Genomic DNA, 27,769 nt, shown 5'->3' with positions numbered 1-27,769 from the left:
ATAGACAGGTTCCGTTCTAACTGAACCCTCTGAACTCTTCCCTGAACCCCAGCTACCTTCTCGTCTGTGAGAAAGGTTCTCTCCAGCCTGGAATTCAGAACCAGACCCAGAAAAACCTGGCTCGTTGCCGGCTCCAACCTGGACTTTTGGATGTTTAACAGCCAACCCAGAGACCGAAGAACCTCCATAACCCGATCCAGAGACCTGGCACACTCCTCCCGAGACTGGGCTACTACCAAAAAGTCATCCAGGTAAGGCAAAAACGTGATGTCCTCTCTTCTGATGAAGGAAGCCATCTCCGCCACTACCTTGGTGAAGATCCGAGGTGCCATGGAGAGGCCAAAGGGAAGGGCCTGGAACTGAAAATGAAGAAGTCCCACCTCGGTCCTCACTGCCACCAGGAGGAATCTCTGGTGATCTGGATGGATCGGAATATGATGGTAAGCATCTTTTAAATCCAGAACCGCCATATGACACCCTGGAGATAAAAGATATATTGCTGATCTGATAGTCTCCATCTTGAATTTTCTGGCTTTTAAGAACTTGTTCAGATATTTGAGATTTATGATGGTCCGGTATGACCCATCTGGTTTCTTTACTAAAAACAGGGTGGAATAAAATCCCTGCCCTAGCTCTGACTCTGGGACAGGAATCAACACCCTCTTGCTTATCAATTTTTTTATTTCTTGCAGCATGACGGGGAAGACCTTGACACCACAAATCTTTCTGCGGGCCAACGCAGGAATTCCAAACTTAGACCCTCCCGCAGAAGACACACTAACCATCTTCCTGCCATCTTTTCCCAAGCAGGAAGAAAGAACTTTAACCTTCCTCCTACTGGGATCATGGCGTCATTGCTTACCCTGTTTAGATGTACGGCCTGTGGCAGATCCAAACAAAAAACCCTTATTTCCTGATCTAGGCCTAGAACCCTGTTCTTTGTCCCCCATCTGCCTCTTACCCTGGAACCTTGACGGGTTCCGAAAGGGCCGCTTATATTGTCTAAACTGCGTAAGAGATTCCTGGGGAAACTTCTTCCTATCTGCCGCCTTCTCGAGTAAAGAGTCAAGCTCCGACCCGAAAAGAAACTGGCCATCACAGGGAATGCTACAAAGCCTCAACTTGGATGACAGATCTCCCCTTTCCAATTCTTCAGCCACAAAGCACGTCGCGCAGAATTAGAAAGGGAAGCGGTCCTTGCTTCCAGCCTTACCGAGTCCACCGCGGCATCTGCAATAAAATCCGCGGCTTTCTGGAAGGTCGGAATTGAAGCCAATAACTGCTCCCTAGGGCATTTTTCCCTAATCTGCCCTTCTAACCTTTCCAACCATAGCGACATAGACCTTGCAACAACCGTGGCAGCTATACTAGGTCTGAAAGCAGCCGCAGAAGACTCCCATGCATTCTTAAGGGAGGAGTCAATTCTTTTATCTAAGGGGTCTTTTAAAAACCCGATGTCCTCAAAGGGCAGTGAGGATTTTTTAGAAATCTTGGAAATGGCTACATCCAGCTTAGGGGCCTTGTCCCAAGATGTAGACGCTTCCTCCTCAAATGGATACTTCCGTTTGAAGGTCTTAGAAATGAACGGCTTTTTATCCGTTTTTTTCCATTCCTTTTCTATCACTGCTGAGATAGACCTATGGACCGGGAAACATCTATGCTTCCTTTCCCTAAGGCCTTCAAACATAACATCCTCTACCGACCTATCCTCCCTGGTATCTTCTAACTCCAAGGTAGATCGGATAACTTAATAATTTGTCCGTATCTTCCACAGGAAATAGGAACTTTCCTTCTTTTATATTATCTTCCGAAGAAAAGGAATCATCAGAGTCCTCCTTCCTGGATAAAGAGTCGCTATCCTTCGATTCGACGTCGGACTCCTGCCTCACTGCTTTTCTCCTCTTCCTACTTCTCAGGGAACTTTTAACTTCAGACATGATAGACTTCAGGTCTTTCAGAAGACTTGGAGTCTCCTCAGCCACCGTCTTCTCAATGCACTGCTGACAGAGCTTTTTAGTGTAAGAAGAAGACAGCGGGCCTTTGCAGATAGGGCATTCTTTATTCTTTTTCTTTGCCTCCACCTTCCTAGGCACCGTCTAAGAAAAAACGGAACACACCCAACACTGAGGAACAGTCCAGAACTGACAACCGAGAATAGGACTCACAATACCGGTGGCAAGATCTGCACATCCGCACTTTCAGACCTCTTCTCTTCATCCATAGTGGGGGCAACAACCTGCACTGATACAACAATGCCTTCATTATAAACTGCCAAGTGCTACTCTCACCTGAGAGATCACTGCTTCTGCAGACCCACCACGCCAAATTTGTCCAGGAACCCCTCTGGTCCACTTTCCGGCCTCTGGATATCCGTCTTTGGCGTCCAGAACCACCCAGTTATCATACCTGCCTGGAGCCGGGTTTAAAAACTACCGGGAAGCCGAACTTCCGGTCACCTGACCGGAAGTGCACGGGCGTGGAACGCATGGCGCTTCCGGTTCGCCGTATCCACATCTGGCGGCGTCTGGCGAGTCTGCAAGGCCCTCTGGCCTTCTTCAACCGCCGGCGCCGTCCTCCTCGCCTGAGGGACCAGCACCTTCCGCCCTGGATCCAGTGAGACGCCCGGCCGCCTCCGGAACTTCATCCCCGCGCCGGGGAACAATCGGGCAGGTACCGACTGCCGCCCCGACCCTCCGGCTTCTACCGGGACTTCCAGGTCAGGACGACACTGCAGGCTCCCGTACCAGGACAGGAAACCTCACTGAGGTGGGAGAGCGGCTCCACCTTTTTTATGCTGCAGGTTTCCTGTCCTGGGGCAGAGCCATCTCTCTAAGGTGCTGTCGTGGGGGAGAGGAAAATAGCTGATGCTTTTGGAGATTTTTATGCCTCCCTATACAATCTATCCCCCCAAAAACTAGTCACACTACCACAACCAGATCTCATTGACGCCTTTTTAGACAGGCTAGGCCTTACACAATTGACTGCTGCCCAACTACAAACTCTCAATGCCCCTCTGACCATTGAAGAACTCAAAGCCATTGTTAAAAAAACTACCCCCACACAAAGCCCCAGGTCCAGATGGCCTATCTAACTTTTATTATAGAACTTTTTTTGATCAGCTCTCCAAGTATATGCTACAATCCTTTGAATCAGCCAGAGAATCAGGATCCTTCCCCAAAGAGATTCTTGAAGCATTAATAGTGACTATTCCCAAACCCAACTGATGATCCAAAAAATTTCCATCCAATATCACTCCTTAACACGGATATAAAGATATTTGCCAGAATCCTATCATCCAGATTGGCCGCCCCCCCCCCCCCCCCCCATCCCCTTATTAGTACACTCTGACCAGGTCGGTTTTGTCAAAGGCCGCCAAATACAAGAAAACTCTAGAAGAGTCTTAAATTTACTCTCCCATATCCAAAAAAAGAAAACCCCGGCACTCTTTGTGACACTTGACGCTGAAAAAGCGTTTGACCGCATCTGCTGGTCCTTTACCTATGCGGTTTTATCCAAAATGGGGATAGAGGGCCCTGTCCTTGCTTCTATCCAGGCCCTTTATAAAGGACCCGTCTGCTAGAGTCTGGGTAAATGGGACCTTGTCTAGATCGTTTACCATTTCCAATGGGACCAGACAGGGCTGCCCTTTTTCCCCCCTAATGTTCATCTTATCTATTGAACCCCTTGCCCAGGCCCTGCGATTAGAGAGGGAAGTATCAGGTGTCCAGATAGCAGATCGCAATCATAAATGGAGTTTGTATGCTGATGACGTGATCCTTACGCTTACAGACCCTGCATCCTCCTTATCCTTAGCCCTAGACATTACCACCCTTTTTGGTCAACTTTCTTACTACAAGTTGAACTCATCCAAATCCCAAGCTCTACCCCTTAGACCCCCCAAACAGTTAAGCTTCTCCAAAAAAAAAAATTCACTCTAGATTGGGTATAAACTTTACCTTCTCAACCCATCGACTATATCTGGCCAACTACCCCTCTTGGCCATCTGGTATTAAGAAAGACCTACAACAATATGATAAGTTTGAAATATCTTGGCTAGGCAGATTGGCCACTTTCCAAATGTTTGCATTGCCTAAACTTCTCTACCTATTTAGGGTTCTCCCCATTAAACTCCCAATATCATACTTCTCTCAGTGTAACAAGGTATTAAACGTTTTCCTGTGGCATGGCAAGAAGCCTAGAATTGCGGCGAAAATCCTGCACACCAGGAAACAAATGGGAGGCATTGGTTTGCCAAATATCCATGACTTATCTAGCGTCACAAATTGGCACATTGGAAAGCTGGTGGAAGTTGGATTTCTCTAAACAATGGACTCATATCGATTCCACAGAGGTTTTAGGGGGCAACCTTAGAGCCTTATTGGTAGCCTCGCTATCGAAGACTTTAGACCAGACTTGTCCTTCCTCGCCTCTAATGCCCTAGACTGTTGGATAAAATATTACACTCTCACCACCAAAGACACCCATTCCACTATGGGCCCCAACCCCATTAGTTGTTCTAGACCACCTTACCCCTGATCTGGGTGTGGGAATGTGGAGCAAATATGGTTTGACAGAAATCCCCCAACTGTATCAAGATGACAGTCTGACCTCCTTTGAATGCATACATAGCACATTTATGGTCCCCAATGCTGAATTTTATAAATATCTTAGAATTAGGCACTGCCTAGCTGAAAACCCCACTTTACCTGCCATCAATAGACTGATATTGGAGACATGGTCACTACAGAGCCAAATTTCTAAAACCCTACGTCCTTTATACTCCCAGCTTAGTAGCGAAGACAACTTCACTAAATCCGCACCGCTGTTATCTTGGGAACAAGATCTTAAGTCCAAATACTCACCTTTACAATGGCAATCAGCTTTTAAATATGTTTCGAAGAACATAACCTGTGTGACTCAATATGAATCATTTGTAAAGACCACCCTAAGGTGGTATTTCACCCCTGAAAGGCTGCATACTATATACCTGTCAGTCTCCCCTTTATGTTGGAGGAACTGTGGTTGTAAGGGTACGCTGTTTCATATTTTATGGGACTGCCCAATAGTTAGGCCTTTTTGGGTTGAAGTCTTCTCCCCGATTTCCCAGCTCTCAGATTCAAAGTCAACTCTGAGCTCTCCCTCCTCCCCCTCTCTAGCATTGAGGATTGACATCATGAATGTACCCATATCTTACAGGGGTCTAGTTTGTCATATCCTCCTCTCAGCCAAGTTAGCTATCACTTCAAAGTGGAAATCTCTTCACCCGCCCACTATTCTCGAAGTAATCCAAAGGGTTAATAAAACTTGTCTATGAAAAAAATCAAGGCCTCTGCATCTAATACAACCTGTAACACAAAGAAATATGAAAAAATGTGGAGGTTGTGGAAGTCCTCAAGATACATGTCCCCCTCCTGATCTTCCTCGCTAAAGTAAGATGAAAACCCTTCACTCATACTTCCCTTCCTTCCCCTTATTGGTATACTCTGAGGAACTGTTGATTTTCTATATTTCTGTATTATTTGTTAATTTACTTTATCATCAGTACTGACCTATGTCTTCATTCCCTTTGTGTGGGATTTACATGCTCAACTGACTGTACTCACCTGCGAGTGTAGAACAGTACCATCTGTATTCTATTTTTTTTGTTGATGATATACTTAATAAAATATTTTTTGGGACTTTAAAATGACCCCCCCCCCCCCCCATCCCTTTGACACTTAGAAAAAGTGTAATCCTAGTATTCCTAAGGAATAATGGCAGTGGGGTAGATATACTGCTGCAAATGAGCCCGAATTATGGTGCACATGCCTACACCAAATTTATTAAGGGTATGACTTCATAGCGATTTTCGGCGCGACACGTTTGCTGCCAGCACTGCTGGAATTTTCCAGGTTTGAGTATCGCGCTGTGACCCCATTCATTCCTATGGCAGCCCTACTACACTGCAATACTTTGAGCGCAACATGATCAGCATTACCGTGTAGCCATACCCCGAGTGTTTTAGACACTTTTCATCCATGTCCAGCAAGAAGACGCTGTTTAGGAGAAAGCGGCCATGGCTTAAGATGACATAACGTGCGCAAGATTGCCCAAAGAAAGCCATCTAATAGGGGGTTTAAACTCAGACTAGACAAAGTAAAGGACCACCAGATTTACCGTCCAGCATCAGCTGCTGTGATAAGTCTAGAGCATTTCTAGACTGTCTCAGCTAATCTTAGGGAGGATTTTGAAGACAAAAATCAGGCGTGGATCATGAAAAGAAAATATTAAAGGACAGATATGAATTTGTTTTTTCACTCCTGATTATGGTCTTAAAAAAAAAAAAAACTGAACATGTGGCCGAACCCTCAGACAGTATTAGAAAGTCTGCTTGCATGCTCGTCTCAATTTGTATTTTATGAGAAAAAAAATAATTTAAACCCAAACAATGCATCATTGCTACTACAAGGATCCTAATGTAAAGGCTTTGATGACCTTTCAAAAGGAATTAGCAAGACACATTCTCAGTTCTGATTATTACCAGTTGATCTTATACCAAAGAAATTAATTTACATTTCATTACAAAGCATTCAGCTTCATAGTCGGAAGCCTGGCATTTTGTTGACTAAAGAATACATTTATTGGAGTCAATCCTATTTTACTCCTCATATTGAGCATACAGTTTGACTCTAGTAACCCCAGCTGTGACTTAATTAACAACCTCAATAAATCCTACTTAAAAACCACAGACAGCAAAAGAATTATGCAAATTTTTCCAAACACCCATGTCTTCGTAAACATTCTATGTTCAGAGGAGAGATTTCTGTTACCCTCTAGAATAGTGGATGAAACAATAATTAATACTCAAAAGTATAGTGTTAAAATTATTTTATTTTAAATCCAACAAAAAAACATTTAAAAAAAGGTCACAATTAAAAAGACAATTGACTTTACATTTATTCACATACTTACGCAAGACTTAACCCAATGGCTAGCTAATATCTCCGACATTTATATTACAAGACTATTATACAGAACAGGAATATTAATGTTGGTATTCTATGTACACTAAAAACACAATTCTCGGGAGTAACTAGACCACCGTGATTTTGCAGCTTGAAAGAATGTCTTCTACTAGTCGCTTGTACACCCAGGCATCACCTTTAAGCCGCTGTCTTCTGATCCCTACTACATCAGGCTTGTTGAGTTGGCACACCTCTAGTTCGAACTGCATTGTCACCTTCCCAAAGTCAGACTGTGTTTTGCATTTTAAAGTATACCTGAAAATCATAAAATTCCAAGAGTTTATAAAAAATAAATAAAAAAAAGCCTCTAATCATTCTCACAATACCTGCAAGATGCTACCATTTTAAATCATGTAATGGATCCAGCACAGAGTTGAATATATACAGACTCTCACAGCACGAGAGTAGCTAGTGGAGAAATACTACTTAGGCATCTAGAGAATTATACAAGACATGTGGGTGCAGAAGCAGGCAGGACACAATGGTACTTTCCTGAATACCAGGTGGGGCAGCAGGCATAGCACATTTATCGCCTTTCACGCCAGTTTTCTGGTGTAGAAGACTGCTAGGCGCTGGCATAGATTTTAGTGCCAGAGATGAGCCCAGTTTACGGCCTGGCCTGTTGCTGGAATGAAACCCTTACCCTGGGTTCACACCTGAGCGTTTTACAGCGCGTTCAAACGCGCTGTAAAACGCTTAAGACATGAAAACCAATGCTTCCCTATGGGAAGGGTTCACACCTGGGCGTTTTACAGCGCGTACGAACGCGCTGTAAAACGCCCGACGCTCAAACAAGTACTTGAGCTTCTTTGGGGCGTTTTGACGCGCGTTTGTGGCCATAGGACACTGCAGTCAATGACACAAACGCGCGTCAAACGCGCGTTTACTATTACAAAAAACGCGCGTTTGAGGAACGCTCAGATGTGAACCCAGGGTTAGGCCCCTTTCACATGAGCGAGTATTCCGCGTGGGTGCAATGCGAACGCATAGCACCCGAACTAAATCCTGACCCATTCATTTCAGTAAGGTCCATTGTGGGTCTATAATACACAGACAGAAAAAAAAAAAAAGAAAAAAAAAAGAAATATGTATAAGCATTCTATGTTATACTACTTTTGCATAATAATGGCACACAATAGGAAAAACAAAATAAAAAATTGGTATTTTGTCACCTCAAACCAAGAGGCATAACTTATTTTCCCCATCAATGTGGCATTGTTCTTTTGTAGGAAGTGTCATATCTTTAAAAAATAAAGTCTTATTTTTATTAATAAACTGCTCTACTGCAATTTTGTAAAAAAATACTTCAAACATCCGTATGTCGTTTCTGTGGCATCCGCAAAAATATAGAACATGTCCTATTCTTGTCCACACTATGGACAAGGAGAGGAATGTTCTATTATGGGCTAGACTTTCATTCCATAAAATGTGAAATGCATACGACCAGTAGCCATGTTTTGCGGATCCATGTGGACTGCAAAACAGACCACGGTCGTATGCATGAGACTTGAGGGCCTCAAGTCCCTCTCTGTTTTACCTCCTAGATGTTGCAGTTAGAGTTTACCATTATTTTATGGTTTACTTTTTATTATTTTAAGGAAAGAGGGTCGATTTAATCTTATTTTTCCTTTATATATTTTTTAACACACTTAAATCTGACTACAATATTAAGTAGTCAGATTTATTTAAGCCCTTTTTTAGTTCCCTAGAACTACAATATACCGTAACCTGAATTTACCGTTATAGTATATTGACCTGCCACCTGCAGGACAACATAGGAACTGCAGCTTTAATACACTGGTCTCTTCAGAAAGACTCTGGGTATTAGAAGGAAGGACTGGCTTCCCTGAACACCGCACGGGGTAGCCGGGTCTTAACTAAGAAGCACACACTTGTTTTTTTGCCATTTAGAAGCAGTAGTCACGCTTGACCACAGTATCTGAAGAGTTAAATGCCTGCAATCGACATTGTCAGTCGCATACATGAGCTGTGGGATTCTGCTGTTTGAAACAGCAGAGAACCGCAAGCGCTATATTTACCGCATTTTTGCTTTCACCTGACGTACCTAGGTTTTTGAGGAGGAAAATTAGAAAAAAAAAAAATATATATATATATATATATATATATATATATATATATATATATATATATATATATATATATATATATATATATATATATATATATATCTATATATATATATATATATATATATATTTTAAACTTTTGGTGGGTCTTGTACTAATGGTGATCTGTGGATGACCCACTGTTATGGGGGGGGGAACGACCTGTGGATGACCCACTGTTATGGGGGGACGGGGGGGGAAACGACCTGTGGATGACCCACTGTTATGGGGGGACGGGGGGGGAAACGACCTGTGGATGACCCACTGTTATGGGGGGACGGGGGGGGAAACGACCTGTGGATGACCCACTGTTATGGGGGGACGGGGGGGAAACAACCTGTGGATGACCCACTGTTATGGGGGGACGGGGGACGACCTGTGGATGACCCACTGTTATGGGGGGACGGGGGACGACCTGTGGATGACCCACTGTTATGGGGGGACGGGGGACGACCTGTGGATGACCCACTGTTATGGGGGGACGGGGACGACCTGTGGATGACCCACTGTTATGGGGGGACGGGGACGACCTGTGGATGACCCACTGTTATGGGGGGACGGGGACGACCTGTGGATGACCCACTGTTATGGGGGGACGGGGACGACCTGTGGATGACCCACTGTTATGGGGGGACGGGGACGACCTGTGGATGACCCACTGTTATGGGGGGACGGGGACGACCTGTGGATGACCCACTGTTATGGGGGGACGGGGACGACCTGTGGATGACCCACTGTTATGGGGGGACGACGACCTGTGGATGACCCACTGTTATGGGGGACGACGACCTGTGGATGACCCACAATAAGTGTCCCTGTGTAAATAATGACCCCAATACACCGGGCCCCACACAGCAATGTTCATATGTAAAGTGTAGTCATGTAATCCTAATAAAAAGTAGCGCAATCCTCTGCAGTAGTACTTACTATCAAACTACTGAAGCAGGCCAGCCACGTGCGTCACCCGCTCCATCATCCGCCTGCTCCTCCTGCTTCATTAGTAAAGTGGGAGGAGCAGACACGTGACGAAGTGAGTGACGTTACATGGGCGTCCTGCCTGCTATGGTTGTTTTCATACTAAGTACTACTGCAGAGGATTGCGCTACTTTAATTAGGATTACATGACTACACTTTACATATGAACATGTATAATTTTTCTATTTTTTTTTCCTCCCCAATTCTACCCCATTTGGAATAATTTTTTTATTTTATTTTTCCTGCTTCCTACTACATCATATGCGATATTAAATGGTGACAGTGGATTTAACTTGGACTCCCAGCACTGTATATGTACGGTGCGTCTTATAAAGCGATTGCTGCAATTTTTACTTTCACTGATGCATCGCGGGCCGCTATGATGCACAGCGCGGCCTGTGATGTATCAGCATGTATAGAGGAGGGGCTAGAGGACGGCAACTCGCGGCGGGGCCCGTTGTAATAGAGTACAATAACAGAATCGGGCCCCGCCGCGAGTTGCCGTTCTCTAGCCCCTCCTCTATACATGCTGATACATCACAGGCCGCGCTGTGCATCATAGCGGCCCGCGATGCATCAGTGAAAGTAAAAACTGAAAAAAAACTATGGCTCTTAGACTATGGAAACACTAAAACATCATTTGTTTTTTTTCAAAAATGAAATCATTGTGTAAAAAACTTATATAAATAAAAAAAATTTAAAAAAGTATACATATTAAGTATTGCCGCGTCCGTATCGACCGGCTCTATAAAAATATTACATGACCTAACCCCTCAGGTGACCACCGTAAAAAAAATAAAAACGGTGTAGAAAAAGCTATTTGTCATCTTACGTCACAAAAAGTGTAATAGCAAGCGATCCAAAAAGTCATATGCACCCCAACATAGTGCCAATCAAAAATTGTAACAAACGGTCATCTCATCCCGCAAAAAATGAGACCCTACTTAAGATAATCGCCCCAAAACTGTAAAAACTATGGCTCTTAGACTATGGAGAAACTAAAACATTTTTTTTGTTTTAAAAATGAAAGCATTGTGTAAAACTTACATAAATAAAAAAATAAATTGTATACATATTAGATATCGCCGCGTCCGTGACAACCTGCTCTATAAAATTACCACATGATCTAACCTGTCAGATGAATGTTGTAAATAACAATAAAAAAAAAAACGATGCCAAAAAAGCTATTTCTTGTTACCTTGCCGCACAAAAAGTGTAATATAGAGCAACAAAAAATCATATGTACCCTAAACTAGTACCAACAAAACTGCCACCCTATCCCGTAGTTTCTAAAATGGGGTCACTTTTTTGGAGTTTCTACTCTAGGGGTGCATCAGGGGGGCTTCAAATGGGACATGGTGTCAAAAAACCAGTCCAGCAAAATCTGCCTTCCAAAAACCATATGGCGCACCTTTCACTCTACGCCCAGCTGTGTGGCCGTACAGTAGTTTACGGCCACATATGGGGTGTTTCTGTAAACGGCAGAGTCAGGGCAATAAAGATACAGTCTTGTTTGGCTGTTAACCCTTGCTTTGTTAGTGGGAAAAAAAAATTGGTTAAAATGGAAAATTAGGCAAAAAAAATGAAATTCTCAAATTTCCTCCCCATTTGCCAATAACTCTTGTGCAACACCTAAAGGGTTAACAAAGTTTGTAAAATCAGTTTTGAATACCTTGAGGGGTGTAGTTTATAGAATAGGGTCATTTTTGGGTGGTTTCTATTATGTAAGTTTCGCAAAGTGACTTCAGACCTGTAGTGGTCCCTAAAAATTCGATTTCTGAAAAATTTCAAGATTTGCTTCTAAACTTCTAAGCCTTGTAACATCCCCAAAAAATAAAATATCATTCCCAAAATAATTCAAACATGAAGTACACATATGGGGAATGTAAAGTCATCACAATTTTTGGGGGTATTACCATGTATTACAGAAGTAGAGAAACTGAAACTTTGAAATTTGCAAATTTTTCCAAATTTTGGGTAAATTTTGTATTTTTTTTTATGCAAAAAAAATTAATTTTGGGACTTAATTTTTCCAGTGTCATTAAGTACAATATGTGACGAAAAAAAAAAAAAAAAAAAAAAAAAAAAAAAAAAAAAAAACTATCTCAGAACGGCCTGGATAAGTCAAAGCGTTTTAAAGTTATCAGCATTTAAAGTGACACTGGTCAGATTTGCAAAAAATGACCTGGTCCTTAAGGTGAAATAAGGCTGTGTCTTGAAGGGGTTAAAGACCCAGCCAATGTTTGAAGCATTGACATCCACAGTATATGTGACCGATATTGCCAAGGAGTTAAAGGTTGGTTTTTTGGAGGGTTAGAAACGCTACAATTTTACCTGTGGACACATTTTCAGCATGTTTCATAAGTGTTGCCCATTTGTACCTGGAGCATAGCGCAAAAGACTAAAAATAGACTCAAAAACCAATTGAATTCTGAAACGTACGGTATTTAAACAAGTTTTGTAACTCTGATAGGCCATCAGTATCTGATCATTGGGGGGTCTGACAGCCGGGACCTATATGTCGATTAACTGGTTGAGAAGGCACTGGTGCTCGCAATAGTCCCGCTGCCTTATCGCAGCTTTGCCTAGGTCATGTGACGTCATGTTCATTGGTCAAATGGCCTAGGCGCAGCGCAGCCTTACTAATGTGAATGAGGCTGCGATACAAAGCACAGCTGTTATACAATGTAAACTGATGTGACTGGTAAGCTGCAAGAAGGCAGTGGTGCTCACACGACCAGCGGTGCCATCAACAACAGATCGGTATGGTCCTAGGTGTTGGACTCCCACCGATCAGATACTGATGACCCATCAAGCTAGATAGGTCATCAGTATGAGATTCTTGGAAACGCCATTTAACAGTTTATGCAAATTGAAATCTAAACTAGATTTAGTGACACAATGAGAAAACCGTAATTAGACTTATCGGTAATTCCGTCTCCTTGAATCCACCATGACGGCTACACATGAGATTGACCCCTTGAGCTCTGTAGGAACACACAGTTTAAAAGCCCCCACCCACTCTCACCCACTAGCGTTTCCAAACCCAAGTGGGTGCATGAAAATTCTTCATTTATATTCCGTCAGGCAGTTATATTTTAATAGTTTCGACTTTTTGGACGTGGCTATATATATATATATATATATATATATATATATATATATATATATATATATATATATATATATATATATATATATAAATAAAAAAAAAGGGGGTGATTTATACTTAAATATATCATTTTTTTAAATAAACTATTTCCCCCCTTCTGGCCGAAGTTGACGGAGCCGTATCTTAAGCAACTTTTGGCACCTGAATATTAATTTATAAATACTTACAAAATATAAATACTTTAGATTTTTTCCGCACATAGTTCCCCAAACATCTCACCCTGTACTGACTGGGGTTTTTGGATATCATAAATACCCATGGTAGCCCTTAGTAATTCTTCCATTTCCTCAGAGGAAAAGTAGTAGTATTTAATCATTTCCCCCTCTGACAATACATCATTTTCAATATGTCTAGAGATGGAAGCCTCCTAGTCCATGTCCTCTGTGTCAGAGGATGGAACTGATAACCTAGATTTTTTTTTTGGCCGGAGGTGTAGGAGGAACTGGTGTAAGGGAAGCCAGGGAGGATTTAATTTAATTTTGAATCATAGATTTAACCTCCATAAGGATAGATGGTTGCTCTTCCTTTAAAAGCTCACTAATGCAAGATTTGCAAAGTTTTTTTATAATTTTCAGGGAGGTTTTTTTTGCACAAGTTGCGCATATCGCATACTTGGATTTAACTTTACATTCGTTCACTCCCTATTAAAAAAAAAAAAAAAAAAAAAAAAAAAGAGCAACCAGGTATCAGAATTTGCACACCAGCAAAGCATGAAGACGAATGCAGATTTTTTTTCCCCCACAGGGAAACTCAACAGGAGCGGCCGAAGGTGGATCTGCACTTTCCATGTGGCTTCCAAGGCTTTCAGGAGCAGACATGCTGTAGCTTTTCCAGGAGCAGGAATCAGTGGAGACAGCAATGGACCGAATCGCCTGCTCTTTTACTCCAAGAGCGGCATCTGACGTCACAAGCGTGCACCCACGCTCCCCACGTGCTCCCTGGCTCCGCCTATGCCAGGAACTGGGCGCAAACTGCTGCTCACACCTCCCGATCGGCATGCAGTGTCCCGCACTCTCTTGTCCGCTTCCTCACTAAAGGGAAGGAAGATCATGCGGCAAGGAGTGAAAGCAGGTCCCCGCTCTCAGGGATGAGAATCAACTCCTGATGGAGGGCAGAGGGGAAAGGAGGAAGTAAGACAACCCATATTCCTTAAAAGGTACCTGAAAAATAAAAAAAGCTTCTGATGGGCGAGTTGTGGGTGGGGGTTTTTAAACTCTGTTCCTGCTCCTACAGATGTCAATGGGTCAATCTCATGTGTATCCGTCATGGTGGATGAAATGGAAAACCTAAATCTAGTAATCCAAATGCACTCACCCCTTCTGTACATAGTCGACATTCTTCGCTGGCAGCACTCTGACTATTTCATTTAGTAGCTGGTCAGGAGTCAGTAGATTAATCATGGTTACATTGTAATGAGCCTTAAAAACAAACAAAAATTTCAGTATACACAATTATAGTCCTTTCTTATAAACACAAAATGATATACATCAGGAACACGTGTCCTGATCCACAAATATGCTTCAAGAAGTCTTACCCTGAGCTTTCTGGGTCCATCTCTTGTGCATCCTTTTCGTTTGCTTGGCGTTAACATTGTTATTACTTTATCAAGTCCTCTTTCCAGACTCCCAAATACCTTTGCTCCTTTTTTCTTTTGAGCACTATCCAAGTGTGCTTGATTCAAGTCCAAATCCACAGAGCGACAACTTAAAAAAAAAAAAAAAAAAAAAAATACAATGTACATAACCATGTTTTAAAGCCCTGTGACACCACCTAGTGGACAAACTGTCAACTGCATTCCACAAAAGTCCACATTCTCATTTAAATTTGAGATCACATACAGGATTTTAAATCTAAATCTACATATGTAGCTTAAACTGTGAAGCAGGTAACACTTGAAAATCTAGGAATGCACAAGTTATAGCCATTGCAGCAAAACAGCAAGCACTTTGGAAAAAGATTAAACAGTTTCTATTGGTTAATGTTGATAAGCTGTAGGCTCTTACTGAGGGTAATGGGAAAGGTTTTCTTTTTTCTAAACAGAGCAATCTATTGTTTCATGTGCACCTTCAACTTTATTAAACAGCTTGTATAGAATGTATTAATAGTGGTTATTTGCGCAAGCAGGACGGGTGCACAAAATGGGCTTATGGGGTGAAGCCTCACCTGAGCCATGGTCCCTGTGGGGAAGATGTGTAAGAGAACATTACGATAAATGGCACTTATATTTGCGGACCATGATGCAGAATGCTCTTATTAGGCTTCCAGTGCCAGCAGTGAATTGAGAGAGTTAGTGATGCGGAATGCGGAAAGGGGGAGGGGCGGCTAATAAGAGGAATCCTATTTCTCTTAATATAATATATTACAACATTTCTTCTATTTGCTTGTATTTTATTTTTTCAATAAATGAAAACAGCAATTACTCACTTTAGTTTTCTGTTCTCTAAACCTAAGTGCGTCCTACAGTCAGAAAAACATTTTGTGATCACTTACCGCCTTTCAGGACTCATTACACCAGTCATCTCACTGTCAGGCTGGGCAGCTTTCTTTATAGGAGTCTCTTTGGTGGTAGAATTTATTTCTGCAATAAAAGAAAATTTACATTCAAAATTTCAGTTTCTCAAAAAGCAGCACTAATGTAGAGAGGACCCATCACTTATTTTTAACCCAATACCTTTACTTGTTCACCCTAAGCAGATGCCAACACTTTTTCCTTCTCCCTCAATCGGTCCCTCTGTGTCACCACATTGCGACCCAAGGCCTGTTTCCGGCAGAGAATCTCAAAACCAGGCCAAAACGTATCAGTCTTGTCCCCATTCATTATCAATAGGGACAAAACTGATCAGGATGCATTCCGTTCCTTTTTTTGACCAGACACAAAACCTGCTGGTTTTGTGTCTGCTCTGCGAAACAGAGCCGGCATGAAAATCAATGCAAGTCAAGAGGCAAAAAATGGATCCGCCGCCCATTGACTTACAAGGCTTTTCATACCAGATACGAGTGCGGACCACAGCCAGGTGTATAGATGTGCTGTTCTTCCAAGATTTATTAGGATCTTGTGAGAAATTCCTATGTAAGCAAGTAATTCCAGAGCCAACAGCATTGTGATGAGCTGAGAAGACACAGAAGGAGTAACTGAAGACCTGAGCAAAAGGTTCAAACAAATGTTCCTAGAGCTAGTTGACAGCATAGTTAAAGTTCAAAGGGGCTCTGCAGTTTTTTTTTCAATAGATTATCAGCATGTGATCGGCAGGGGCCCGACACCCGGGACCCCTGCCGATCAGCTGTTTGAGAAGGCAGCGGCGATGGCAGTAGCAGTGCGGCCTTCCCGCTGTTTACCGCAGGCCCAGTGACGTCACGACTAGTATCAATGGCCTGGGCAGGGCTAAGCTCTGTTCACTTGAATGAAGCTTAGCCACGCCCAGGCCTGTGATACTAGTTGTGACGTCACTGGGCCTGCGGTAAACAGCGAGAAGGCCGCGGCACTACTGCCAGTGCCTTCTCAAACAGCTGATCGGCAGGCGTCCCGGGCCAATCAGATGCTGGTAATCTATCCAGAGGATAGATCAGTTTAAAAAAACTGCAGAACCCCTTTAAAAGGAATATTGGCTACACTACCTACATGTGGAAGAAAGAGGAAGCCATCATAGTCTGTCATCAAATTCCTTATGAGGCAGGTGGTTAAAAATGCTTGAGTTACCTCAAAAGACCTGCAGAAGATTTGGTGGAAGTAGACACTGAAGTTCCCAGTTAAAACAGTAAGGCCAAACACACACAAGAAAGTTCAATGTGAGAAACTTGTCAGTGAGAGGTTCTGTTATCACCATCACTCCTCTGACCGGATCACACAGCACCATAATGCTTTATAATACACACACACACACACACACACACACACACACACAAACCAAATACATTCGTGTGCATGAACCCTTTCGCTATCAGCGCCGTAAGTGTATGGCGCTGGAGCGATGGGCAAACATGGCGCCTGCTCGCACGTGCAGCGGACGTCACAATGGGTGGGTCTCTGCTGTTTCAAACAGCAGAGACCCGCAGCCAATTACTGCGATTGGCAATCATGCCCGATTGCGGTAATTGAAAGCCTTTAGATGCCGTGATCAAGTGAGATCACAGCATCTGAAGGGTGAAAAACACGGAAGCTCGCTCTTCCGTTCTTTTTAAATCAGCATACTCTGCGGCCAATGAGGATGCCAGTAATTGGATTTAAATGTGCTAGGTCTCACTGAAGACACCTAGGGCATTTAAGCTGCAATTCCTTTTTTGGCAAGCAAATGGCAGGCCAACATAGGAAATAACAAAAAAGTAAAAACAAAACTTCATGGGTATCACCGGGACCGAAAACACCCGTAATATTAAAATAATTTTTCCAATACCACGAATGGCGTAACGGAAAAAAAGGGTCAAAATAAACTATGCATTTTTTTTTCTTCATTGCTTCTCTAAAAATAAAAAAAATTATAAAATGATCAAAAAAGCCACACACCAAAATGGTATCAATAAAAACTACAGATTGTTGTGGGAACAAAACCTGTAAAACTGGAAGAATTTATTCCCCTCCCCCAATTCCACCCAATTTGGAATTTCTTTCCACTACATTGTATGCCATAATAAATGGCGGCATTAAAAAGTACAACTTGTCCCGCAAAAAATAAGCCCTCATATGACTATGTGAATGAAAAAGTGAAAAGTTACGGCTTAAGGAACATAGGGAAGAAAAATGAAAACCACAAAAAATCCTCCGGTATCATAAAGGGTTTATGAAAGATGACTGAGGATAAACCCCTGTTGAAGACTAAAAAAATAAATAAAAAATAAATATGGATTTTGCCAAAATGCATATTGACAAGCCACAAAGTTTCTGGAAAAAATGTCCTTTGGACAGATGAGAGAAGACTGGAGCTTTTTGGAAAGTCACATCAGCTCTATGTTCACTCAGAAATGAAGCATACAAGGAAAAAAAGAACACTTCCGTGAAACAGAGGAGGTTTGGTTATGTTTTGGGGCTGCTATGCTGCATCTGGCACAGGGCGCCTTAAAGGGAACCTGTCAGTCATCACCTTAATGCTGCCCATACTAACAGCAGTATAAAGTAGAGACAGGCGAGTTGATTTTTAGAGGTCTGTCATTTAAAAGTTAAAAAAGTAAGTGGTTGCCGAAACCCAACATCGCAATCATTGCAGACTGGGCCTGGAAAAAGAGTCCCGGCCACCTGAGAAGAGTCCTGGTTATTCATGAATTCCTGCTCTCCCCGCCCACCTGCTGATGACTGACCGGCTTCTACTGCCAATCAGCAGCAGATTGACGAGAGTAGGAGATTATGAATAACCATGACTCTTCTCAGGTAGCTTTGACTCTCCAAGGCCTGGGCTGAAATGATTATGATGCTGGTTCTCAGCAACCACTTACATTTAGCTCATGAGTGACACACCGCTGAAATAAGCATGTCTGTCACTACTTTATACTGCCCTCAGGGAGGTCAGCATAAAGTTGATGACAGGTTCCCTTTAACCACTTCAGCCCCGCTAGCTGAAACCCCCTTCATGACCAGGCCACTTTTTACACTTCGGCACTACACTACTTTCACCGTTTATCGCTCGGTCATGCAACTTACCACCCAAATGAATTTTACCTCCTTTTCTTCTCACTAATAGAGCTTTCATTTGGTGGTATTTTATTGCTGCTGACATTTTTATTTTTTTGTTATTAATCAAAATGTAACGATTTTTTTGCCAAAAAATGACTTTTCACTTTCAGCTGTAAAATTTTGCAAAAAAACCGACATCCATATATACATTTTTTGCTAAATTTATAGTTCATGTCTTTGCAAAAAAAAAAAAAAAAAAAAAAAAAAAAAAAAGATAAAAAAGTTATAGCGTTTACAAACCATGGTACAAAAATGTGAATTTCCGCTTTTTGAAGCAGCTCTGACTTTCTGAGCACCTGTCATGTTTCCTGAGGTTCTACAATGCCCAGACAGTAGAAAACCCCCACAAATGACCCCATTTTGGAAAGTAGACACCCTAAGGTATTCACTGATGGGCATAGTGAGTTCATAGAACTTTTTATTTTTTGTCACAAGTTAGCGGAAAATGATGATTTTTATTTTTTTTCCTTACAAAGTCTCATATTCCACTAACTTGCGACAAAAAATAAAAAATTCTAGGAACTCGCCATGCCCCTCACGGAATACCTTGGGGTGTCTTCTTTCCAAAATGGGGTCACTTGTGGCGTAGTTATACTGCCCTGGCAATTTAGGGGCCCAAATGTGTGAGAAGTACTTTGCAATCAAAATGTGTAAAAAATGGCCTGCGAAATCCGAAAGGTGCACTTTGGAATATGTGCCCCTTTGCCCACCTTGGCTGCAAAAAAGTGTCACACATCTGGTATCGCCGTACTCAGGAGAAGTTGGGAATGTGTTTTGGGGTGTCATTTTACATATACCCATGCTGGGTGAGAAATATCTTGGCAAAAGACAACTTTTCCCATTTTTTTATACAAAGTTGGCATTTGACCAAGATATTTCTCTCCCAGAGGGGGGTGTAGTGTAGTGTGGTGTTTGGTGCGACTTTACTGACCTACCTGTGTCCTCTGGTGGTCGATCCTAACAAAAGGGACCACCAGAGGACCAGGTAGTAGGTATATTAGACGCCGTTATCAAAACAGCGTCTAATATACCTGTTAGGGGTTAAAAAAATAAATAAAATCACATCTCCAGCCTGCCAGCGAGCGATCGCCGCTGGCAGGCTGGAGATCCACTCGCTTACCTTCTGTTCCTGTGAGCGCGCGCGCCTGCGTGCGTTCACAGGAAATCTCGGGTATCGCGAGATGACGCGCCGATGCGTCCAGGAGGAGTAAATCAACCACCTCCCGGACGCATCGTTGCGTTAGGCGGTCGGGAGGTGGTTAAAGAGGACCTTTCACCGGATTTTATTAATTGAAATAAGTACCTGTACTTGCGGGGTACCCCCCCGATGATGCTGCCACCCTGCCGGTTTTGTTAAAATAGCGCTCCTGTACCACGCTGTGCCCCCGGTATTTTCCCCGGGGGGCACAGCACAGCGTAGCATAGGTGCGCTATTTTAAACAAAACCGGTACCTATTTCAATTAATAAAATCTGGTGAAAGGTCCTCTTTAAATCTGTGCAGGGTACAATGAAATATCAGGACTATTAGGGCATTCTAGAGGGAAATGTGCTGCCCAGTGTCAGAAAGCTTGGTAGAGGTTGCAGGTCATGGGTCCTCCAACTGGATAATGAGCCAAAACACACAGCTAAACACATCCAAGGATGGCTAAGAGCAAAGCATTGGACTATTCGGATGTGGCCTTCTATGAGCTCTGATCTAACTCCTATTGAACATCTGTGGAAGGAGCTGAAACATGCAGTCTGGAGAAGGCACCCTTCAAACCTGAGACAGCCGGAGCAGTTTACTCACAAGGAGAGGGCCAAAATACCTGTTGACAGGTGCAGAAGTCTCATTGAGAGTTACAGAAATCGCTGAATTGCCTCAGAAGCATGTGCAACAAATTATTAAGTCAAGGGTACCATCCTTTTTGTCCAGGCCAGTTTCAATTCAAAAGAAAGGTCTAATTTTCTGTATTTTTTTATTTATTTATTACTTTTGCCAGTTTCAAGTTAATTTCAGTGACCATTGTGGGTTCTCTTTCTTTAATGGAAGAGTACTAATAATTTTGTCCACATGTGTAGATGCTTGCTAAATCAAGACTAAGTGAATATGGCCACTAGAGGGCACACATTCTTCATGCAAGCCAGTTCAATCATCATCTTTACTCTGCAAGAGCATGAAGTCAAGAGGGGCGTAGTGCCAGCGCAGCTAGGACTACACTTTGGATTCGCAATAAATATGGATGACATCCGTGTGCATTCCGTATTTTGCGAACAGAACAGCTGGCCCCATAATGCAGACAATAATAGGACAGGTTCTATCTTTTTGCGGAACGGAAATACAGAAACGGAGTACCTTGTTTTTTTTTTTTGCAGACCCTTTGAAATGAATTATTTCGTAATTGCAAGAGGCCTAACCCTGGTTGCACACCTAAGCGTTTCTCAAACGCGCGTTTCTATGCGCGTTTTTGTCGCACGTTTTGATGCGCGTTTTTTTAATAGTGAACGCGCGTTTGATGCGCGTTTGGGTGATTGACAGCAGTGTTGTCCAAAGAGTCTATGGCCCAAACGCGCGTCAAACGCGCCAAAAAAAGCTCCTGTACTTGTTTGAGCGTCGGGCGTTTTACAGCGCGTTCAAACGCGCTGTAAAACGCGAAAATGTGAACCAGCCCCATAGGGAAGCATTGGTTTCCATGTGTTGCGCGTTTTACAGCGCGTAGGAACGCGCTGTAAAACGCTCAAGTGTAAACTTAGGGTTAGTGCTACATACAGTAGTAAACTGCAGCAATCTCAGTGTCAGCTTGAAAGCTGGTTCACTAATCAGTGATTTCCAGCAGTGATTGTGAGCCAAAACAGCTGTGGGTCAAAAAACACAAAACAGGTGCAAAACTTTTTATACTTCATCTCTGTGTAGGCTCCAGTCCTGGTTTGGGCTCACAGGCAGGAGGCTCTGTCTCCTAATACATAGCTTTGAGCAGCCCACAGCTCAGAATGTGGCTGGTCCGTGAAGCTACTTAAAAGCAGAATCTGTTGTGCAATGTATATAAAAATAAAAAAAAATATTAGGGTAGGGCCAGACAGCGACCTTGGTCTAGCTATAGAAAGGAATGGGATCACAGCACTCCTGAAACATTTGCAGTGACCGCAAAACAAAAACCACTCACTTTTTGTTTTCTGCGATCCTGGGGTTGCGGTTAACGCGCAAGTCACGCTGCGACCCATTCATTTCTATGGCTCCCCTGCTACATGCGATATTTGGGGTGTGATGGCTGATGCATAACCCAGATTGTCATGTAGTCCTACACAGCACACTGCTACCCAATAGTTTTTTTCACACAATTGACGGCACACTTCAAAAGGGGTAGTGCCAAGTTTTCAAGTTACTTCCTATCCACAGGACAAGGAATGATTGGTGGGGGGGTCTACATGATGGGATCGACGGGGATCCCAAGAATGTGGGTTCTGGCCCAATGCCTTTGTGTAGCGGCAATCTGCACGTGTCTTGCCACTCTATTCATTCTCTATGGGACCGTCCGAGAGAATAAATGGGGGAGCAGGACCCCCATTCACAGGGTCGGTTGTTGGTCTAAACAACTGGACCCTCACGATCAGTAAGGTAATGTAAGTTATTACCCTACGGTTAAGTGATCACTTGAAAACATGGAACACCTTTTAAACACTACTATTTTACAGTAACTAGATTAAAACACACACACACACACACACACGGTCAAAGATATATGCAGGAAGAAAACTACCTTTCCCTGGCAGCAGAATATTGTTGTTGGGGGTGGTCAGTATGCCTTTCTTCTTCGTAATAGGAGTCCAAGGTGCTGGATGCAAGAACGGACCTTCGTTCTTGGATAGCTTTGAGTCAGAGTTTTCTTTATCTTCTTTTACTCGAGTCTTTTGCTTCATTGGTGTTGAAGGCTCAGAATCAACACTGCCCAATTCAGCACGAAACTTAGTGCGCTACGAGAACACAAAGAAGTCAGCCCAAATTTAAAGGGATATATTTCAGTAATTTTAATAGGATAAGGGACAAATATTAGATTGGTGTAGGTCCTGCCACAGGGCCCCACTTCTCCCCGCCATGAACCAATGGAGCAGCAGGTTGAGCATGTGCACTGCTGCTCAGAATGGTTGGGGTCCCAGCGTTGGGTTAATGCGACATCAGAATACCTCTAAGGCTACCTGCACACAGTTGCGGGAATGCTTGCAGAAATTCTACGTCAATTTCTGCATGAAATCTGCATGTTTTCCTTGGACTTGACTTTACCTGGATTTGATGCGATTTTGCAACAGATCTCATCCTTCCATTGAAAACGGGTGAAATCCACCCCAAAAGTGACACAGTTGACATGCTGTGGATTTCTAAAACTAAATCTTTACTGGCAGTGTACTACGCTGCAGTTTTTACCCACACTAGAATCCATGTGGAAAAACTGCACACAATCTGCAACACGTACAAGTAGTCTAAGATTACTGTTCAACCCACACGTCCAATTCTGACGACTGCTATATACCTCTTTAATGGTAATCGGTTCAATGCCACTATATGTGCAGTCTTCAAAAAAAAGCTCATCATCTGAGAACTCCATGGATCCAAACACGTACGGGAGTTCATTATTATCCGCCTCGTCAAAACTCAACTTATTCCGTGCCTGTTAAAAGTACATTTAAAGAAATAAAAAAAATCAAAAGATGTGCCATGTACAAAACTAAAATAACTGACATTATGAAATATATTGTTGAAATAAAGCCAAAATGGAGTTCTCACTTTTATTAGCCAACTGTAGATGCAGGTATTCTAACACTAAAAATTAACTTCTACTGACCAGATTTATTTAAAATCTAACACCAAAATACCGCTGATGTACAGTGCATACTATAAGGAGGATTAATTAGAGAATTACTTCTATTTAGACAAATCACATACCCTAAGCTCTTTAAATCTTGAACCACAGGGCTCCACAGCAGCTGAAGAGCGTACCAAGCGAACAGGCTTCCCACTTTTCTTCTTAGTTTGAAGCAGTAGATAAGTGGCTGTTGTGTGATCATAATTCCACTAGAATTGAATAATTCGCAAATCAAAATGGTTGAAGGCCCAAAGAAAAAAAAATTGCTGGCGAGATTTAATCAAGCCACTGGCCACTTTAGAAGTCCAGCTTTTCATCACAGCACCATATTAGCGCAAAGGAATTCTCACATTGCAAAAATTTGATTTTGCCGACTGGTAAAATTGGGCAGTTATTGTGGCATTGTACTTAGGGGAAAAGTTTTGATACATCAAGTGTATCAAAAGTTTTGATCAATAGGGGGTCGGAGCGCAGAGAACCATGGCAATCACTAGAGAAGCTCTCATCTAGCGCACTCACTGCAGGAGATCGACTCAACAGAAAGTCTACGGACCTGTCTCCATTCCATCTCCTGCAGAAGGGAGGGTGGGTTAACTTGAAATTATCAGAATACCCCATGACCTATAAAAAAAAAAAAAAAAAAAAAAAAAAAAAAAAAAAAAAAAAAAAAGTTTCCCCAAAGAATAGTGCCACTTTAAAAGAGTAACTCATTTAAATTTTTAAAAAACAGAATACACAAAACGAGGACACCACAAGATGCAAAACCCCTACATGCTGGTATAAAACTAAACCAAACACACAGATGGCATGTAAAAAGGAGGAGGTCTTCACACCTCCAATTTATTATCATCATGTACAACACAGAACACACATACCAATAAAACATTTAATGGTGTGGTCTGTACTGTACATAATCTCTAGATACAATAAAATTGGATTATTTCTATAAGGCCTCCTGCACACGAAAAAAAGAAACACACACACAAAATAATAATAATTATATAATAAGAAATAACCGAATGCATCCGTATGTCTTCAGTATCCATTTTTGCTGAACCATCTATTGAAAATGTTATGCCCAGGCCAATTTTTTAAAGTACTTACTGTTTAAAGAGAACCAGTCACCTGGATTTTGGGTATAGAGCTGAGGACATTGGCTGCTAGATCGCCGCTACCACATCCGCAATACTCAGTCCCCATAGCTCTGTGTGCTTTTATTGTGTCAAAAAAACCAAACGATTTTATAGATATGTAAATGAACCTTAGAGGAGTCCTGTCTCCGCCATGCTTGAGAGAGGAGTCCGGCGTTCTGACTCCAGCCACGCCTACTGCGAAGGAGCCTGGCACTGCCCCTCATCCTCCGAATCTCCTCCTTGCTCCCCACGTCACAAAGCTACAGAGCCATACGCGAGCTAGCGCATGCGCAGTTTGTTCACTGAGGCTGATGCCAGCACAGGGAAGGAACACTATGCAGACACTGCGCATGCGCTAGCTTGTGCATTGTAAGATTACAGGCTGGGCTCCGGAAACATTAGAAGAGTGTGAGAGAGATTTTATATATTATATTAATTATATTATATTGACGAAAAAAGGACAGCACTCCAGGCAAAAAAGCAATGGTGTTTAATCACTCATGTGGATGGCAACGTTTCAGCTCAAACAAGAGCCTTTTTCAAGCCGCTTGAAAAAGGCTCTTGTTTGAGCTGAAACGTTGCCATCCACATGGGTGATTAAACACCATTGCTTTTTTGCCTGGAGTGCTGTCCTTTTTTCGTCATTGTTCATCTGGGGTGAGCGGCTGCATCCCTGGACCTAGCACCCATATTGTCTCCAGTGCCGCGCTATCTAAAAAAATTTTTGGACACAATAAAAGCACAGAGAGCTATGGGGACTGGATTTTGCCAATGTGCTAGCGGCAATCTAGCAACCCATGTCAGTCTATATCCAAAATGCAGAGGACAGGTTCCCTTTAAACATTATTGTATGTTTCAGTTTTCGATCCACAAAAAAAAAAAAAAAAAAAATCAAACGGAAACCAAACTGAACAGAAACACTACTGAAACAATAAAACTGAAAAACTGATCAGTTTAAAACATACGGTCGTGTGCAGGAGGTCTAAATGTGTGATTACATCCATATTTACATACCATCTGTTCTATTTTTATTTTTTTATACAATTTGAATGACAGGCTCAGGTATGCCCTTAAAGGGGCTGTCCAGGTTCAAAGCTGAACCCGGACATACCCATAATCTCACCCAGGCAGCACCCCCTGACTTGAGCATCAGAGCAGTTTATGCTCTGATGCTCCCCCTTGCCCTGTGCAGGATTGGGCAAGGGCTCTTTTATTTACTATAAACACACTGCTGGGCGGAGGCTTCCGCCCAGCAGCGTGTTCGGTGACGTCACAGGCTCTGATGGGCGGGCTTTAGCGCTGCCCTAGCCGTTTTACATGCTAGGGCAGAGATAAGGCCCACCCATCAGTGCCAGTGACATCACCGGGCTCACTGCTGGGCAGAAGCCTCCGCCTGGCAGCTCAATGGAGAGCTCAGTTCGTCACCGGAACTCCACAAAATGCCTTTGAACTGCTCCGATGGCCTTGTCAGGGGGGCTGCCTGGGTGAAATTCTGGGTATGTGCGAGTTCAGCTGTGAACCCGGACAACCCCTTTAATATAAAGGATATACTGGCTAAAGTCTCATTTTTAAAGGGAACCCGTCACCTCCAAAAACCATCCCAAGCCGCCAGCAGTACCTGAGAGTAGCCAGCAGCGTGTTTCTGACGATCATTTTCTTCCTGAAGGCAGATGCAGCAAAAGCTCTGAAAATTTTCTTTTATCCTCTGCTCGGGTGTTTTTCTAGTCATGCTTGAAGTCAAGGTAACCGCGCCCTCTTCCCTGACTCTTCGCTGTGACTGACAGCGCTAATGCACCAGAGTTCGGCTGGGTTTGTCGAACTGCCAACTGTCAGTCACACGCGAAGGGGCAGGGAAAGGGGGCGCGGTCACCTTGACTTCAAGCATGACTAGAAAAAAGCGCAGGCAGGGGGATAAAAGAACGGTTTTCAGAGCTTTTGCTGCATCTGCCTTCAGGAAGAAAATGATCGCCTGAAATACACTGCTGGCTAGTCTCAGGTACTGCTGGCGGCTTGGGATGGTTCTAAGAGCCTTTACATTTGTCATCTGATATGATTTTTATTATGTCTTCACAAATCTGCATCTAAACACTGTATTAAATACAATTATTGTTGTGGTTTTCCAGGTTGACCAGCAGGTGGCAGCAATGGATTGGTAAGGAATTAGTTTCAGTTTAGTATATCTAGGCTGGAATGGATTATTCCAGCTTAGCTCCACCTTCTGTGGAGGTGTGGACTGTTCCCACATCCTGCACCTTGGGTGGAGAAGGAAGTTAGAGGCAGTGTAGCCCAGGGTGTGTGCATAGGAGTCCCCCTGCATAGGGAAGAAAGCCAGGATCTTGTCTCGGCTGAGACATTGATCACATACCCAGGCTGAGCCCTGCAGCCTCAGCTGAATGACAAGAAAGCATTCACTGAGAGCCTGTGAGTAAAGTCCAGAGACCTAGGAGAAGCCATATTCTTCCTCAGCTAATCAGTCTTCACAAAGCAAAAGATAGAGAGAGAAGCACAGAAGATAAATTCCTGCTACAGTTTCAGAGATACTAAGCAGACGTCTTATCCTGCGAGCTCCAGATTTATAGTGCAGAAGATTTATTCCTGCCAACCATTGCCAAAACCTGCTGGGACCAAATACCAAAGCTGTATTCTGTTTGGATTCAAGTCATCATCAGTAAAGAAATGTTTGAACCTGATCTAAAGGTCTGGACATCATTTCTGCTGCAAAATTACTCTATTACTCCTACTATCACTACACTCAAATGTATTGCAAGTGAGCCAGAAGTCCAGCCGTACCCAGGTAGGAGACACAGTTGACACAATTACCACCACCCTATAGAGACATTATAGGCCATTACACCACT

General features: G+C 42.9%; 1 protein-coding gene across 1 annotated transcript in view; it reads right to left on the bottom strand.

Annotated features, from left to right (window-relative positions):
- Window positions 1-6,911: 6,911 nt before the first annotated feature.
- Window positions 6,912-27,769, bottom strand: part of LOC122931725 (maternal embryonic leucine zipper kinase-like) — a 43,347-nt gene continuing 22,489 nt past the window's right edge. The window contains exons 12-18 of the mRNA XM_044285797.1: window positions 23,859-23,987; window positions 23,446-23,583; window positions 22,678-22,891; window positions 15,768-15,855; window positions 14,812-14,980; window positions 14,592-14,695; window positions 6,912-7,259 (exon numbers count right to left, since the gene is read on the bottom strand). Coding sequence (XP_044141732.1) covers window positions 7,073-7,259; window positions 14,592-14,695; window positions 14,812-14,980; window positions 15,768-15,855; window positions 22,678-22,891; window positions 23,446-23,583; window positions 23,859-23,987 — 1,029 coding nt within the window. The 3' untranslated portion in view covers window positions 6,912-7,072. The remainder of the gene's footprint in view (window positions 7,260-14,591; window positions 14,696-14,811; window positions 14,981-15,767; window positions 15,856-22,677; window positions 22,892-23,445; window positions 23,584-23,858; window positions 23,988-27,769) is intronic.

The sequence above is a fragment of the Bufo gargarizans genome, chromosome 1 (genome assembly GCF_014858855.1).
Source record: "Bufo gargarizans isolate SCDJY-AF-19 chromosome 1, ASM1485885v1, whole genome shotgun sequence".
Taxonomy (NCBI): Eukaryota; Metazoa; Chordata; class Amphibia; order Anura; family Bufonidae; genus Bufo; species Bufo gargarizans.
This window is presented reverse-complemented; position numbering and strand designations above follow the sequence as displayed.